At 40.4% G+C, this 16,253-nt stretch overlaps 1 protein-coding gene across 1 annotated transcript in view; it reads left to right on the top strand.

Annotated features, from left to right (window-relative positions):
• The first annotated feature begins 756 nt into the window (after positions 1-756).
• Positions 757-16,253, top strand: part of cntn3a.1 (contactin 3a, tandem duplicate 1) — a 74,356-nt gene continuing 58,859 nt past the window's right edge. Inside the window, exons 1-3 of the mRNA XM_069659726.1 lie at positions 757-837; positions 11,836-11,968; positions 14,864-15,039. Of these exons, the coding sequence (XP_069515827.1) occupies positions 783-837; positions 11,836-11,968; positions 14,864-15,039 (364 nt within the window). The 5' untranslated portion in view covers positions 757-782. The remainder of the gene's footprint in view (positions 838-11,835; positions 11,969-14,863; positions 15,040-16,253) is intronic.

The following is a 16,253-nucleotide window of genomic DNA, read 5'->3' as shown; positions in this document are numbered from 1 at the left end:
TCCATGACAGGAGTAATACGTCTCATTATCATCCAAGACCTTTTTTTTTGGACTTCATTTTAGTCTAAGCAGGGATAAATTACAGTTAAGTCCTTGAGAAAATCAATTCTGCGAGGATCCCCAGGGAGCAAAAATGGTTTTGCCCTGCATACAGTCATCTCTTTATGTCAGAAATGCATAATCCCTCCAGCTCCGACAAATTTGAGGAGCCCGGACAGTGCTTTATTACATGCGAGGGATGTGTCTGACAACCAGCTTGCTTTTTTGTTTTGTCTCAGCAGGTTTGAGTACTTGTACTTGCCTTTTATGTGTCTTTTGCAGACATGATCCCTATTATGCAATGTTAAGCACACTCAAGAAAACTCTATAGCACCAGCGCGTGTAAGTGCTTTGCTCGGACAAATCATTTTCTGTGTTTGCACAAGACGGAGCGATATCTCGATTATTCCCGCAGACTATCACAGGATCTGTAAATCAAACAGAACTGCTATTAGCTGTCAAAAAAAGTGTTTGTAAAGATTGTTCTTTTAGGATATGACGTCTACTTTCCTTCTGCGCTTTGTATCATTAAAGTCATTGCCGAGCAAACATGGACAATTACTGTCCCTGTGAAATAACCCCGTCTGATGAAACCAGTGACCGGTGCTTTTGAATGTCTAATGGCTTCCCCCCTCCTTTTCTTTCATTTGACAGAAGAACGGTGAAAGTGCTGGAAAGGACAAAGCCGGGATTCTACACACCTGTGATTGGATGTGAGCTTGTATTGACCTGAGACCATTAAAATGGAGTTGCCATGGAAACTTATACTGCTGCTGTCATTGGTGGAGTGTCTGGCAGGTAGGCCTCCCAAACACGCACTTTTTTATGTTGTTAGTGTAGGGGCAATTGTTATTTATAGATTTTTGTGATGGCTCCTTGGCATACAGAACAGATGGCACTTAAAAGTAAAATAAAAACTTAGTGGTTTTATGGCAAAAAACACTGAAAGCTCTCCACCAATTTTACAAATGGTATGAAAGGTTCACCTTGATGTCTTTTCTGGCAGCTCAAGGCAGCGAATCAACATTTCTTTAGTTGTGCTTAGCAGCTATCTCTTTTTTTCCCCAGCATTGAATCCAAAGAATAAACCATGTTTGTTTCTGAAAGACAGCTTCTATCTAGTTCCAGTTGAATGTGCAGTAATTCTTTTTAAAGAGCCCCTCAATTGTTAGCCTAATTGAGATTGCACTGGTAGTAGTAAAGAAATCTTGTCATTGATCTTGCTTTTAATGAGAGACTTAATTTTCCTCCCTTACAAAATGTTCAGGGTCAAATGCTAGTTCTCTTCAGAGTGTCTGAAGCCGAGAACAAGATGAATAAGGGCTTTGTCGTCTGAGCACAGTAACTTCAAGAATGAGTAATCTTTCATGTTGCCTTGCTCTAAATCAACAGCCCCTCCTCACAGCTGGGACCTAAAATAATTAGTGTGCGTGCGTGCGTGTGTGGGTGCTTGTAACTGTCACTGTGTGTGTTTGTTTGCGCATGCGGGTCCCTTTTCAAAATCACAGCAGCACGTTGGAACCTAAATTTGCCTACATGGCAATTAGCACCACTTATCACTAAATCCAATACACATCAGTGGATGTCTAATGAGGCTGTCCTCAGGGAACTGTGACTCACTATGGGATTAGGATCTACACCACCAGTCTGGATCACATGTTATGTCCTACTTAATGAATGTCTTAGACTTCGCTGGAAATTCTGCCACAAACCTGACAGAGTTTGATCTCAAACTAACATCTTCAAGGGGACACTTCAAGTCTAAAGTCTGTGCTGCTCAGTAGATGCCAGCCTCAAAAAATACTCTCGCAATCATGAGGTGCAGAAAACAAAACCAGTTTTCTGTTCAAAGCAAATTAGTGCTTAACAAAGAAGCAGAGGGCAAATAGTCTCTGAAAAGCATTGTGTTGCACAGCCCTTGCCTCACTCTTGAAGCTCACACTCACAGTTGGTAACAGAGAGTAACCAAGCATTAATATTCAGTATGGAGTTATATTACATATGCGCTGCTTGCAAGACAAGTATGGCGCAATACAACGATAGACCTCCAAAGCCTCTGTGTGTTCTGAGAAAGACATGATAAGCATTTTAGTATGCAGACGAGCACTGCTGGGAAGAGAGAGCACAGTGTGCGGGTGTTAGATAGGTGCTGCTAGGTTATTTATCCTGACTTGGGAATGTTTTTTTGAACAGAGGGCATTGGCTGTGTGGGAGAGCAATAGGGCCAAGGGGGAGTCACTCCCATAGAGAGTTCATCAGGAGTTAACCAGCTCCCTCTCGTTCCTTTGCAAGGGTCTGAATGGCCCCGAGGTAGGGGCGTGTACTGTATGTGTGTTAGTGTGTATGAGTGAGCAGGGGAGCAGAGAGGAGGCGTTGAGGTACAGCAGGGTGCAGTTTGCCCCGCACAGACACAACTAACCTTCTCACAGCGAGCCACTTGCACAGCACTGTATCAACAGTCTCAGGAGCACGCTCACTAAGCTGTACTACCAAGAAAACTCTTTGTTATTAAATAAAGTAACACATAATCTGGACTGGAGAGAGAAGATGGACTTTTTGTTAAATTCTCACAATACAATATTCAAAACATTAAATATATCACACAGACGGCCGACAGCATTCTGTTCATTAAGAAAAAATAAACCTACAAGTGAAAGAAAGACCCTGTGGTGGAGCCCGCTGTACATATCCCCCCTTCGCACAACCACTTGCCAAACACATAAATAATTTGATGCAAAATATTGATTTCAAAACATTTTACAACAAGCTCAATGAATTTACAAGCATCGCCTAAAAATAATTGGCAGGAGCACAATCAGGGAAACATCTGTAGTTGGCATTGAAGGGCTACAATTTAGCGGCAGTGGAATCAAAAATGAAAAATATCCAGTAAGACGGCTGCTAAGGCTTTAACTAGCAATCAAATGTTTGGTGCTCTCAGAATGATTCAAAATTAACATTGGAAAAATCTACCACGGTTAGTTGAGTGGGTGCCTGCAGTTTCAGGGAATTAATGCATTTTTGGCACAAGTTCTTGATTTTTAATTGGATGAAAAATCAACAAACTCTCGTGGACTTGTTAAAAGTGGAGTGATATGATTAGATGTTGAGGAAACCAATAACCACACACATTGTTTGTCGTCCAATCAGATGTAAGTGTTCAACAAAGCTATAAAAATGATTTCATTGTGTCTAGCTGAAGTGGCACAGCCATCATGCCGTTAGATGGTTCCATTGAATGTGGACTTTGTTGTTGGGCAACTGGAAAACTGCAGCTGGAAGGATGGTTCACATGTAATAGGGATGCACGATATTAATGGCACGTTATCAGTATCAGCAGATAATGGCTTGAAAATGACGTATTGGCATCAGCAGATATGTCATTTTTCTGCCAATATTTTCCGCCGATTAAACAATGCTTTAATTATTCCTAAATGTTCGATGAGTCCCTAAAAAAGCTTGACATAGTGCTACAACATTAACTTAGGTGGTCGCGCCCACTGCCTGCGCAAAGTTATCAACAATATACATATAAAGACTAAAAAGTCACAGAAACTCGAGCCAATAAATAGAACAACTTTCACAACTCAAAACTAGCAAACAATTAGCTCAAATTCTCGTAATTTTTACCAGACTTAACATAAAACACGCTGAAAATACACTTGCGGCCAAAGCCGACGCCAACAGAGTGTAACATAAACATCAGTGCAAAACTAAGTTACATATTCATGGTAACTCGATACACTCTGTAGTAGGTGCAGTAAACAAGTCAGGCCTGTCTCCCTCATTGCTGCTGCATTCAGGTGCGCTCAGACACGTGACCTTTTGTACAACATCTCTTCCATTAAGTGTGAAGAAGGGTGTGAGATGTCTGCGGTAAGGCAGTTTTTGGCCACTGCAATAAGAGTAGGCATGATATCAATTCCACTGCAGGGGAGACTTCATGTTCTCTGCAATTAGGTGGAAAAAAACATGTGCCTAATACATAGGTATTGAAATCGGCAAAAAGGGCTGCAAAATATCGGCATAACGGATATCGGAAAAAAATCCAATATCATGCATCCATGTAATAAGTCTGACTTAATACAATGCACTTACACTTATGGGTCTGTACGTTTTGTTGTGTATCACAGATTTAATAAAATGTGAAACTATACTTTTAATAAAACACAGCCAGTGGTCACCCTAAATAAACACTCACAAGATTAGTTTCACCACCATGTCTGTTCATTTAAAGCAGGTTCATGTCTTAGTGATAATAGTAAAAATGAAGGGCTGCTTCTGGCCAGCATTTTAATCTCCTAGAACTACTTTTACTTTGCTCTATATCTCCCCTGTGTGAATCAAGAGACGACTGGAGTATCAAATATTGACTTACCTCATTGATTCATTAGAACATGGCAGGGCCTTTTAGGAATCCTTAAGCAAGGATTTTATTGCATCTTTGAAGTTCTGTATATGTGAAGAGGTGGAATTTTCCCTGGTGAATCTTTTACTCCCAGAGCTGGCTGTATCTTTGCCTCATCCAGGAATGAAAAATCATCCAATTTAAATGTGTTTGTGTACATGGTCTAGGGTTAGTTATAGATCCATAATAATGAATCTGTACTCTGTATTAATGCTTGTAAATACATCACAATCAATTAAGCAGTAATATATGTTTGTGTCGGGAGCTGGGAGCTGCTTTTACTGTCATATTTCAGTTTCTGTGTCTCCTGATGCTGAATTTTAATAGCCTCTAAAGATTTCTCTAGATTGATGTGAATATAAACCTGCATTATCTCATATGCACAGACATGACAGTCATTTTGCAATCATTACTAAATTGATATTTGCATAAACACTTATCATATTTCAGATACATTTCACAGCTTGTAAACAGCATTTATGAGATTTATATTGGGTTTTGTAAGAGACCTTTACAAGGTACAGGTATCCACTCTGTCTTTTGCGTTGTCAAAAACACAACAAACACTAATGGGCCAATCTGGCAATTTGTAAGGTACTATGGTTGGAAACATTATGGTACAGTTTTAAAGCATGATGAATGTTTCCATTAGTGTTGGACATAGCTGCTGGTAAGTGACAAATAACCTTCTAACCAATCTTGAGGAGGAAAAGGTATAGGGATATTACTACAATTAGATGACAAATGGCATTCTCAGGAGCAGTATGTTGCTGGGTTTATGTAGACATTCAACAGAGCAACAGCAATCACGAAAATAGCTTTAATTTGCCATTCCCACATGTGGAGTTGGACCTAATCAATTGTGTGTGTTTCCCCAGTGAACATGGCATTGGATACCCTGGATACAAGGCCTGTTATTGAATTTCGGATGCACTGGCTTTGATTAGCGAGAGAATGGTGTGACATGTTTGGATATTGGCTGGAAATAGGTTTGCCACATTTTTCTTCTTACAGACTGTGCCACTGAAAATGTATTTAACTTAATTAAAGAGAGTCTGCAGTACAGTACAGTGCACCCTAGCTGATAGTCATAGCAATAAAGTATTGCTGGGAACATTTCCTATTAGTCTGACTCGTGGGCAATGTATTTTATGTGTTTCTAATATATCTTCTCTCCACTTCTTTAACACTGAAATAAGAGAGAGAGAGAGAAAGTGGGGCAATTTCTATTCACTGTATCTCATTTTGTACTGTTTTACTGGTGAAGTGTAAAATCATTGATAATTTTTATTATTTAAAGTTCAATGTTTCTATTTTTCATGGACCTAGAAAAATAGTCCGACAGATATTTGAAACATTTAGACTAAATTTTATTTAGCTTGAAACAACCCAAACCGTCCTGCTGTAGCGTAACATTTGCTGCCCCTGAATGAGAGACCTTAAAGGTGCACCTTATCGGCCTGGACAGAGGGGAAAGATGCTTTAAAAAGCAAGATTGGCTTTTTTTATTTGATGCATAAAACCCTGAGCTGAAACGAATGGATTTGGGACCTCACAAACGACCGATACCTCCCCCACAGCCGACTCCCCATGTGCCTGTTTATTCATGCTGAGGTAAGCTGGAGGAATTCATTTGCTGTCAGCTCGTATTGAATTTGAGATTAGTTTTTATTTCAGCCCCCTAAACAGCTCCCTCTGCCTTCCACTTGTGCTTCGATGCTGAGTCTTGTGTTGTCTGAGAAGCCTTCGAAAACGGCTGCACATATCACCATCTGGCAGCAGGTGACAGAGAGGAGTGGGGGGCGGCCCATTATTTATTTTTTAAAAAGACCCCTTTCATAATGACCTCCATCTCTATCCTGCGGCAATGTGCAGCCAACTTCCTGTTAGGATTCTGGATCAGTGCACTTCTCAGATAGAGCACTTTTTCATCCTCATGCTTTCTGTTCGCCTGCTCAGGGTTGCACCAGTCATCAGATTCTGACTTTTTGGTTTCAACGTGATTCCTCGACTCTTTCGTAGATTTTAAAAGGCAAAGTCGAACTAAGTGTCAGTGTTGATTTTAAACTTTTACTACTACAACCACATGTATTTACAGTAAACATCCATCGTCCGTGTAGGCCAACAAGTACATAACCAACATGAAAATATTCCTGGAAGTATAAACACCCCACTGAACTGGCTCTGGTGTAGTGTGTAGCCCTTCAACGTTGGATTACCAGAAAGCATGCCTGAAAATTATTCCGCTTTTCCCCCCCTACTACATGTTACAATCATTCCTGTTAGAGCAATGAAAGAGTTTCAGAGAGTTTGCATCAGTTTGAACTGAGCCTCCAGGCACAGCCCTCGGAGCTCAACCCCATCTCATTATTCTGACACTTACTCACCATTGTAATAACAGTTGCCATGGTGCTGCCAAAGATCAGGTCAGTTCAGTGCTGCCATAACCAGTACGAGCTGCCACCACATATCTATGTTGATTAATTTCCCATTAATTGAGTATTGAGTGAGGTTTGTGCACTGCAGTAGAGCCCGACCGATTTCTTGTTCAACCGATTTTATCAGCCGATATTCGCACTTCACAGATATATCGGTATCGGCGTAAATATGATCCAATATAAATTAATTAAATTTTTTGCAGTACTGTGGGAGAAAGCCATTGCACCAGATACAGGGTTTTGCTTTAATAAGCCATCGTCGCACTGCTGCCAGGTGTGTGCGTCTGTCTACTCCACCCTCAGCACACCTGCAGCTCCTTACAGCAGTGAGACACACGGACTGTTCTCATTCACAGAACGGCAAAGGAAGACGTAAAGTCTCTTTCACGTCTCATAAAGATGTTAAAGTTATGATGTTATGGTGCTACAGACAGACAGAGAGCAGAGCAGAGCAGAGAGACAGCCACGTTTTGATTGAGTCCCGACTGTCCCGCAATAGACAGTCCATAGATGGTCCAAAATGCCCCAAACAGAACAGAATAATAAGAACAGAAACACAGACGAAGGGCAGATCCTCTGCAGATACAGACACCAGCTCACACTTCTCCTGGATTATGATGTTGATTAAGAGGGAATATTTAATATAGAAAATCCTGCTCATTAAACCTTGTATTACTATTATTAACAGTATCAGTCTGTCAAATAAGCTGGTCTGTGTTTAGTGACTTTTATCTTCAGCAGCACTGTGTGAAGGTGGGAAAAACAAGCAAATCATTTTTCTTCCTACTTTTGTGTGTTTTTGTGCTATACTCATTTCTATTTAATTAGATATTTTATTGTAGTGCTATTTAAGTTGCTACAGAAACACTATTTTATCAGAATGTTGTATGTCATGCAAATGTGACAATAACTTTTCAGATTTGGAATTTTAATATTTTAATTTCAGATACATTTTGAACATTTGTGAATATATCGGCCGATATATCGATATCGGAATTTTTTTACTCCCTAATAGCGGAATCGGCATCGGCCCCAAAAATCCAATATCGGTCGGGCTCTACACTGCAGTCCACTTAGAGAGTGATCGAGAGTGCAGCACACACCAAGGTTATGCTAAAATGTTGTGACAGACGTGGTTCAGTGCGATAAGGATGTTTGCTTGTGGGAGCAGTAGGGGTAATGCTAAGTGTTGGAGTTGTTGTTTGTGCTTTAAGCGTAGCAACAGTAGGGCGCAAGTGATAAGTGAGAGGTCCAACACATTAAATAAGCACCATGAATCACTGGCTGTGCTCACTTTCCCCCAGTCTTACTCAGGTGCTTGTAAAAGTACGTTGTGAACGAGCCAGAGCTGTGTATTTTGTTTTCACACTTTCTATGAATTCATTGAGGTGATAATACATAGGTGCTGTAACAACCCTAAATAATGATGCAACTGCTCAGAACAAAACAGCCGCAAGGCATAACAAATCATAAATCTAGTGAATGTTAGCATACGTGATTAATGAATGTTTACTATTATTATACAAACGCTGAATTGCAGCAAATGCAAGATCACCTCTAGGTCAAGGTTTTACTCAGGTGGAAGACCATCAAACACACATGTTGCAACAAATACAAAACAAATACAGAGTGTACAAATGAATTCTGGTGAAAATAGACATTTTTAATCAAATGAAATGTCTTCAACTTTGACAGTTTTTAATTGCTGCCAGTTAAAGTGCTAATTAATAACTTACGGGCTGGATTAGGTTTGGAGGCTGCCAGCTTAAAAGCCCCAATTTAATTCTTTTCATGAATAATTTTGAATATAAATGTTTGTGACTTGATAACTGGAATCATTTATCAATTTAATAAGACTCAGTGATCTCGTGTTTACCGCAGGCTTTATCATCCTTTCAGGTTTGTGTACAACAAGTGTGAGGATTTGTGTTTGAATATGGACAGAACAAGAAGTGTCTTCTGGTAATCAATCATCTTTCAACGCTGCTTCGAGGGACACGCTTCATCTAACAAAGATTATAATTAGGCAGCCTTTCATTCTGTGTAACTTTCTGAGAGGTTTATCCTTGTAGAGAGGAACAATCAGCGTACAAGGTCCCTTGTCAAACATCTCCACCCTCTCAGAGAGTTATTTTGAGTCTTGAGGATAAACCTGTTCTCCCATGGTGCCAGAGACATGAAAGAGATACCTGCCTCTCATACAAATGAGTTACTCTACCTGCAAAATCTTCCCACTTCTGTGCCATTACAAATATGTAAATGTATTCTGACAAATCCAAATGAATTCTCCTTCCCGAGCAGAGAGAAATGTTTATTCCAATGAAGTGTTGACTGACTACCCCATGGGTCACTGTAACCGTGGGCTTTGCCAAAAAAACATGCATTCTCTATTGTACCTTTGTAATTAACAAGGGAATGGATGTCACGCTAGACCTGCTGCTGTCTTTGTTAGCTGGGTTTCTTTCTGTTCTTTCAAACACCATGAATCAACAATGCTATCATATTACTGAGGGATTCTGTATAAATTAATTTGCTGTTATTTTAGTCAAAAGTATAATAGTCAGTGTACAGTGTTGTAGTCACAATCTAAATCGAAACCAAGTCATAAAGAATAAAATGTATTGAAACAGAAACAAGACAAACAGACATTCAGGGAAGGAGTCAATGCGTCCAAGCCAAAAGCAGACCAGAGCCACACTGCATGTCACACTTAAAATAACATATGATACATGCCAAACATAGGCACTCACGATTCCTATAAAACGCTCAGAAAACAAATGAAGATTTATCTTCATTCTTTGGCGTATACAGTGGCCTGTACAGTATGTGTTTATGTGTAATTGCTCAGATTATCAGATTTGTTTTGATAAAATAATTAAAATTCACTGCAGGGGTGAATATTATGTGTAGGAGTTTTTTTCTGTTTTCCATGAGCAGACAAATACAATTTATCACAAGGAGAAATTAACCATCCTTAACCATGTTGTACTGCCTACCTGAACCTGTTTCACTTTTATTATCATAAGACTAAACTAAAAATAATTTTAAAAGCAATAATCTCAAAGATTTTTATTTAAATAAATGTCTGTTAAGTCACTATCACCATATGAAGTAACACAATGGCGATTGAGTCTATGGCCCACTGATGAAAGCCTTTGCATTGCAGTATATAGTATTGTTACAGACTGGGTGTCTGTGGTGACATTCGTGACGGGTTTTCCATCACCCAGCAGTGGCTAAGCGGCTGCTTTTGCGGTCTCTGCAAGTGTTGCGAGTAAACAGTAATCTACTATAGCTGAACAAACTAAGAAAAAATCGATGGCTACAGATACAACTTCAAAATTAAGTGACAATACAAAGAAAAAGAAACAAATCCGACGCTCAGATGAAGGCAAACAGTCTAAAAAGGGAAGCGCCCGGCAGCGAGAAAAATCAAGAGTTACAACTGGAGCCAACCGAAGGCCTGCAATTGCCTTCAATGCCATTAGGTGCCACCAAAGAGAACGAAACTGAGAACTTCGAGGTTATATCTTTAAGGTGGACTTCGGAAAAGTGGTAGATGTGCATTTTTTGGGTATTGAACACCCTGTGTGGGAAAGATGTGGTGATTGAGAGACCCATCGAGAGAGGAGCTCTCAACACTAATAACATACAATCACTAGGGTTTGACTGCAGGTAAAGAGTTAGATATTTGATCTGTGACCTGTGTATTCAAATGCAAAATAAGCCCTTCTAAAATTACATGCCTTTGAATATGGCGAGGCAAAGCAGCCTATTTTATATGTAAATTTTAAATAGAAGTGGAGGTACATTACTCTTTTTCACTCAACAACGTTGATGTTGTGCATTTTATTAGCTACAAAGCTTTGTTGGACCTGTTTTGTCATTGTTTATCATGAGCAGAAATGTAACCTAACATGCTCTGACCCCTTAAAACACTGCATTAGCTACAATAAACAGTAGGCAACTAAATTAGGTAGCTGGTCCATGCCATTAAAAGTTTAAAAAATCCGAAAATATCCGGGATTCGTGATTTCCCCCAGTGATGGTCTAAGACGGGTCCTAAAATATAATCCTTAGTCGTCTATATCTGAGACCGGGACAAGACCAAGTTAATCTGGATGATAGAAGACTCTAAAGCAACCCTCCTAAAGTCTTGAACGCCAATTTCGAGCGCTACAACACTGACGCTCAGTATGCAGAAATTGAGTGTGATTCAGAGAGATCTGTAAGCAGCACTGGTGATTTTTTGTATCATGGTAAGCTTGCATTATAAATAATAAAGGGTAGTTTAGATACAATTTGAAATAAAAGCTGTTTTCATCGCACTTTCTCAGAACAAAGAAGAAACTTGTTTTGATTCTATATTTCAGGAAGGAAAACAACTCCAAGTATTTTTCTCTCAACTGTGGAAATTACTGGCTTCTTCCTTTGACTGAATCACAAAGGGCGCCATCTTGATGGCTCAAATGAGAGGGGACGATTTAAAATCAGACCAATTTACTCTCAGTGTTTGTTGTGGCATTTTACTCCAAATTTCTTATTGGCTGGTATCCCCTGGGAAGGAGGTGATAAGTTTGAAGGGTTTATATAAAATTGTGCTCAGGTACAGTGGCAGAGCAGTGTGCCTCTGGAAAGCGTGTACATTCAGATGTGTGCATTAAAGTTTTATGAAGGTTACCAGCTGATTATGCAGTACCTCTGGGATCCAGCAACTTTTTACGACTATTATGAAAAAGGCTCACAGGCTCTGCTAACATGGCCAACTGATCCATGCCAAACATTGATTTCATAGCGATTCAACCTTCTCTTGCGCAGCTCTGTTTTCAACCTGCTTCTCTTCTCTCTAAGCCATCGTTTTCTACTTGCCAGCAAAAAAAAATGTGAAAATTGGTTTTCAGGCTCACCAGGATATCAAAGCTTATGCAGTTGTGTTGCTTCTCCACCCAGGAAGCGGAGTCCTGCTGAGGCCTGTGTTCACCAAACAACCCGGCAGTGTGGTGTTTCCCCTTCAACCCGGCGAGAACCGCAGAGAGGTGGTGTTTAGCTGTGAGGCCCAGGGACACCCACCACCTTTCTACAGGTAACACCTGAGGGCATGGCTTTGTGCACACTGTTTGATTTTTGTTAGGCAGATACGGGAAATATCCCAAAGCTTTCAAGTGCAACATTTGTCCTTAAACCCACGCAAGACTGATTTTGTTGCCTTGGGAAATCTGGGGATTTGTGGACTTTACGGCTCGCTGCTTCTCACTGCCTGCAGCACTTAGCTTTACTGTCAGTCATGTTAAATTTCTAAATGATGAGTTAATTTAGTTCCTCTTTTTTTCAGTTGTTCAGTTGTTGTTCTATTTTATATTTTCATTGGCAGCAGGGCATTTATCCACTGTAGAGAACTTTGAGAGCTTCTGTCATCAGTGTCTCTGACCGTTGAAAAGATCAAGTGACTCAAGAAAATCATGCACCATGGCAGGGATCGGCTGAAGAAGAGCAACTCCAACGGAGCATATTTCAAACACCAGACACGACTCCGCAGAAGTTGTCTTTCCATATCTCAGCTTTAAGCCTGCTACAGTTTTATGTACAGCATCACTGCCCAAGGCTGCACAGACACCGCTACAGGGCATCTGATTTGGAGGTTATCACTACATGATAAACATCATTCAAACCACTTTATGGACTGAGGTGCAGGAAAACAGTTTCCATCCGTCGTCCTTGTTCAGTACACTGTGAGGTTGAGCTCTCCCCCGGCAGGCAAGCCTAGTTCTACTCCTGCTAAAATGATGACAAATGAAAACAAATGACAAACGATGATTTGCTTTAAAGTGCATCAAGCGCATAAGCTATTAATTCACAGTCTATCAAATGGGGCCGCATAGCTGTTGTACTCCTGTCAGTGTAATTAAATGCAAATTGCAAAGTCAAGCATTTAATGTGTAATAGGTTGAAACGATCCCTCATAACATCAGCATATGTGGCTGTTAATGTAGCTTGAAGATCCTTGGTGTTATGCCTAATAGGCACAAATTGAAATGAATGTACAAGATCTTATCACTCGGATCGGCTGGAATACTTATTAAGCAATCAGTCGCTATTTTACTGTCTGGATAGTCCTACTTTTTAAAATGAAAACCAATTTATGAGTTCAAATCTGCAAGTTGTTTTTTTTTTTGCCCTTCTGAGTTCCAGTTCTGAGAGTGTGCCCGGCTCCATATCGAATCAAATTTTGCTCTAATTAGCTCTTTAATCACAGCGAGTGCCACCAACTGTGGCAGTTGACATACCACATGAAGATGTGATATTCAGATTGATAACAAGCTGTTATGATATTATAGTTTCATCCCGCTTTATGATGATGATATTCAGATGGACTTACTGCTGTGTTGTCTGATCAGTCAGCATACATCACAATGCCGTCACCCTCGATCAATTTACTTCCTTTTTTTAAACCAAAGGTCACGTGTGCCAGCTTTGGAAATTAGGTTTGAAGCATTTTGGGTCCTTTTGAGGTTCAGCGGCAGGACACCATATGTTGAGTGACTCTTCACGGCAGTTCTATTTCAGGGGCGCCAAGGACAAATTAATTTGTCGAAGACTACCCAATGACCGCTGCCACAGAAAGCCCCCACTCCAAGTTGTCAACATGGCCCCTTGATTTGTCTCATCTGGATGTCTTGGACCAGTTCCAGCTGGAAAAATACAAATCACTAAATCAATCTAATCAGCCAATCTGCCGTTGAGCACCGCTCCGTTGCTTGTGTCCCCCATTCCCTCCTTCTTCAACCCTGCCTCGCATTCTCTGTTTACACCCTCAACACTGAAACAAAGGAAGGAATTCAGCAATAAAAAAAAACTCATCCTTCCTTTCTCGCAGAGAGCCGTAAAATCTAATCAAGACCGAGGAGCTAACGTTCAACCTAATTGTGCCGTTTTTCCTCGATGAAAAGCTCTTCCTTGAAAGTCTCCTTTTGCAAGTGTCACTTTTCTTGTTACTCTGTGTTTACCCTCTTCTTTTTTCTCATCTTCTTTCCCTTTGACTGTAATTTGGTTTGAGGATGAAAGTGCCATTTGCACACTAACTTTGCCGCAGTGTAATGCTGAGAATTTCAGCAACCTATTCGACTGATGAAATGTATCTGAATATATTAAGAAGGTGTCTGCAAAATAACTTAAATCCTTTTCCATGTGTTGTTATAAACTCTTTACAGTTTACAGTAAAAAGAAACTTGTTATGGAAATTATGGTCCCGTGCTTTATTTGGTTGAACTGGTATCATCAAATCAGCAGGTTTTCATGGACCATAAGCCTAAATGATTGACAACATTAAGCCCCCCAAATCAAGCCACACAGACATCTTGTCCAGTTAAAAGGTGATTGCTGGCAGTTGGCTATTTTTTGGTCTCTCTCCCTCTTACACACATACACACATGCTCGATGCATATATGATTAAAAACAAGAGCTTTAATCAAAAAACCGTGTGCTTTGCATGAAGCTATTTCATTTTAGCAGTCCTGGTGTTTGGCCATAGCTTCTGATAATCACTATGATTCGAGGGGAGGATTTAGATTTCTAGTGAAAGGGTGATGGAAAATGTGGAGCATTTGATTTGTTATTAAGAGTTGTGTTTGAAATGAGAAAAGCCTGAATAGTCTTTTGAAATTACTTTTGCTGATTGCTTCTCATTTCAGTCATCATCATTTCGGTGGTGCTGCAACTCACTGATATTTCTGTGGGTGTCTGCTTTATTCAGGATAAGGGCTGTTTGGTCACAGTTTAGACTGCTGGGTTGTCACTACATTACATAAATTAGGCTTTGGGCCATATGGCAGAGTGTTTCTGCATCAGCAGCAGTCTGTATAAACAATTCGCCAGAATTGATAATCAGACACCAGGCACACGGGCAAGACAAGATACAGGGCACCTAAACTTTCTGTATTATGGATTATTTATTTATTGTACTATGTGCTTACTTTCACAGGTGGAAGCTGAATGACTCTTTCATCGTGCCCCGACCAGGGTCACGTTACTCTCTCATGGGAGGAAACTTACACATCAGCCATCTGAATAAAGAGGGAGATGTTGGCGTGTATCAGTGCCTGGCATCGAACTCTTTTGGCACCATTGTGAGCAGAGAGGCCAGTCTGCACATTGCATGTAAGTCCGTTTCATATTTAACCAACTATGTGTCATTTCATGAAAAACAATTGGACAATCTTGAACAATTTGTGTTCATTTCAGTTGTTTAGTTCACCTCAATTCAACTGCAGTTCTTTAGTTCAGTTCAGTCATTGTTTGCAAAGTAAAAGTTTCTTTAAACATCAGACGCTGTGGTTCGCTGAAAGTATAATGACCCAGTAGGATTCTCTGGAAATTGTTTGTTGTCAGACCTGATCTTCTCTAACAAATAAACAACCAGCGACAAGAGACTCTTATATCCGGCTGCTACTGTTTAAAGTTATTAATGAGAAAAGACAAATTAACCGGCCATGTTTCTCTTAAGCTATGTTTCTCTCCTTTAACCCTGATTAGAGCTCCAGTGCTGGTGTTTACTCTGCCTGGTGGCGCTCAGCTCCTCACTCCCCTGTGATGATTGTGTGTTGGGCCTTGACAGAACCCGTATAGTTGATGGTTTACAGCCTTCATCCATCACAGTTTATAAGAGCAGAGTGTGAGGCATCTCTGATGGCAAGGTGAACTTGAGACCTCCACTGTTGATGGGCAGCTCATATCAAATGACAGCCCTGATATCTGTGAACAGATGGTGCAGCTAGATTGAATTCTGATGTCTGTTTCGGTGCCACCGCAGAAGCAGAGATGATCTTTGGCAGGGAGAGCACCAGAGGTATCCATCTAGGCACCATTTGGTGCTCCTTTGTCACAAAGCAGCATTAAATCTTCAGCATATAGCGCAAATCAGTGCCCCGAGTCGCCAGCAGGCTGTTGATCATATTCACATTTCATATCAATTTTCGCCGCTTGACCTGAACTGTATGTCATCATGATTGGACTCATCCATTGCCTGAGCCTGACCTGGGACTGGCTGCTTTTGTCAACGGATGAGGACAAGCATCAGTGCTGATGTGTCATACATCTTATTTATTGCTCTTGGTTTAACTTAATTAAGTGTGCGGTATGATTGAGTGGGCCTCAGGTCAAGGGAATAATTCATGGAGGAGCAGTCTGTTATGAAAGTCAGTATCGTGTCATTTGTAACAGACTCTGACTCAGAGTAGCTCAATATTCTCTTTCAAACACCGAGGGGCTGGCACCTCCCCTGGTCTTGTAATAACTCTGCGAAACAAAGACTGAGGTAAAGGCCATTAATAAGAGAATACAAGGATCTACAATATGTGAGCAGGTAATCTTAT

Source organism: Semicossyphus pulcher, unplaced genomic scaffold, assembly GCF_022749685.1.
Source record: "Semicossyphus pulcher isolate SPU_LCO1_2020_fin unplaced genomic scaffold, fSemPul1.0.p SCAF_13, whole genome shotgun sequence".
Lineage (NCBI taxonomy): Eukaryota > Metazoa > Chordata > Actinopteri > Labriformes > Labridae > Semicossyphus > Semicossyphus pulcher.
Note: the sequence above shows the minus strand (reverse complement) of the source record. Positions and strands in the feature narration are given on the sequence as shown.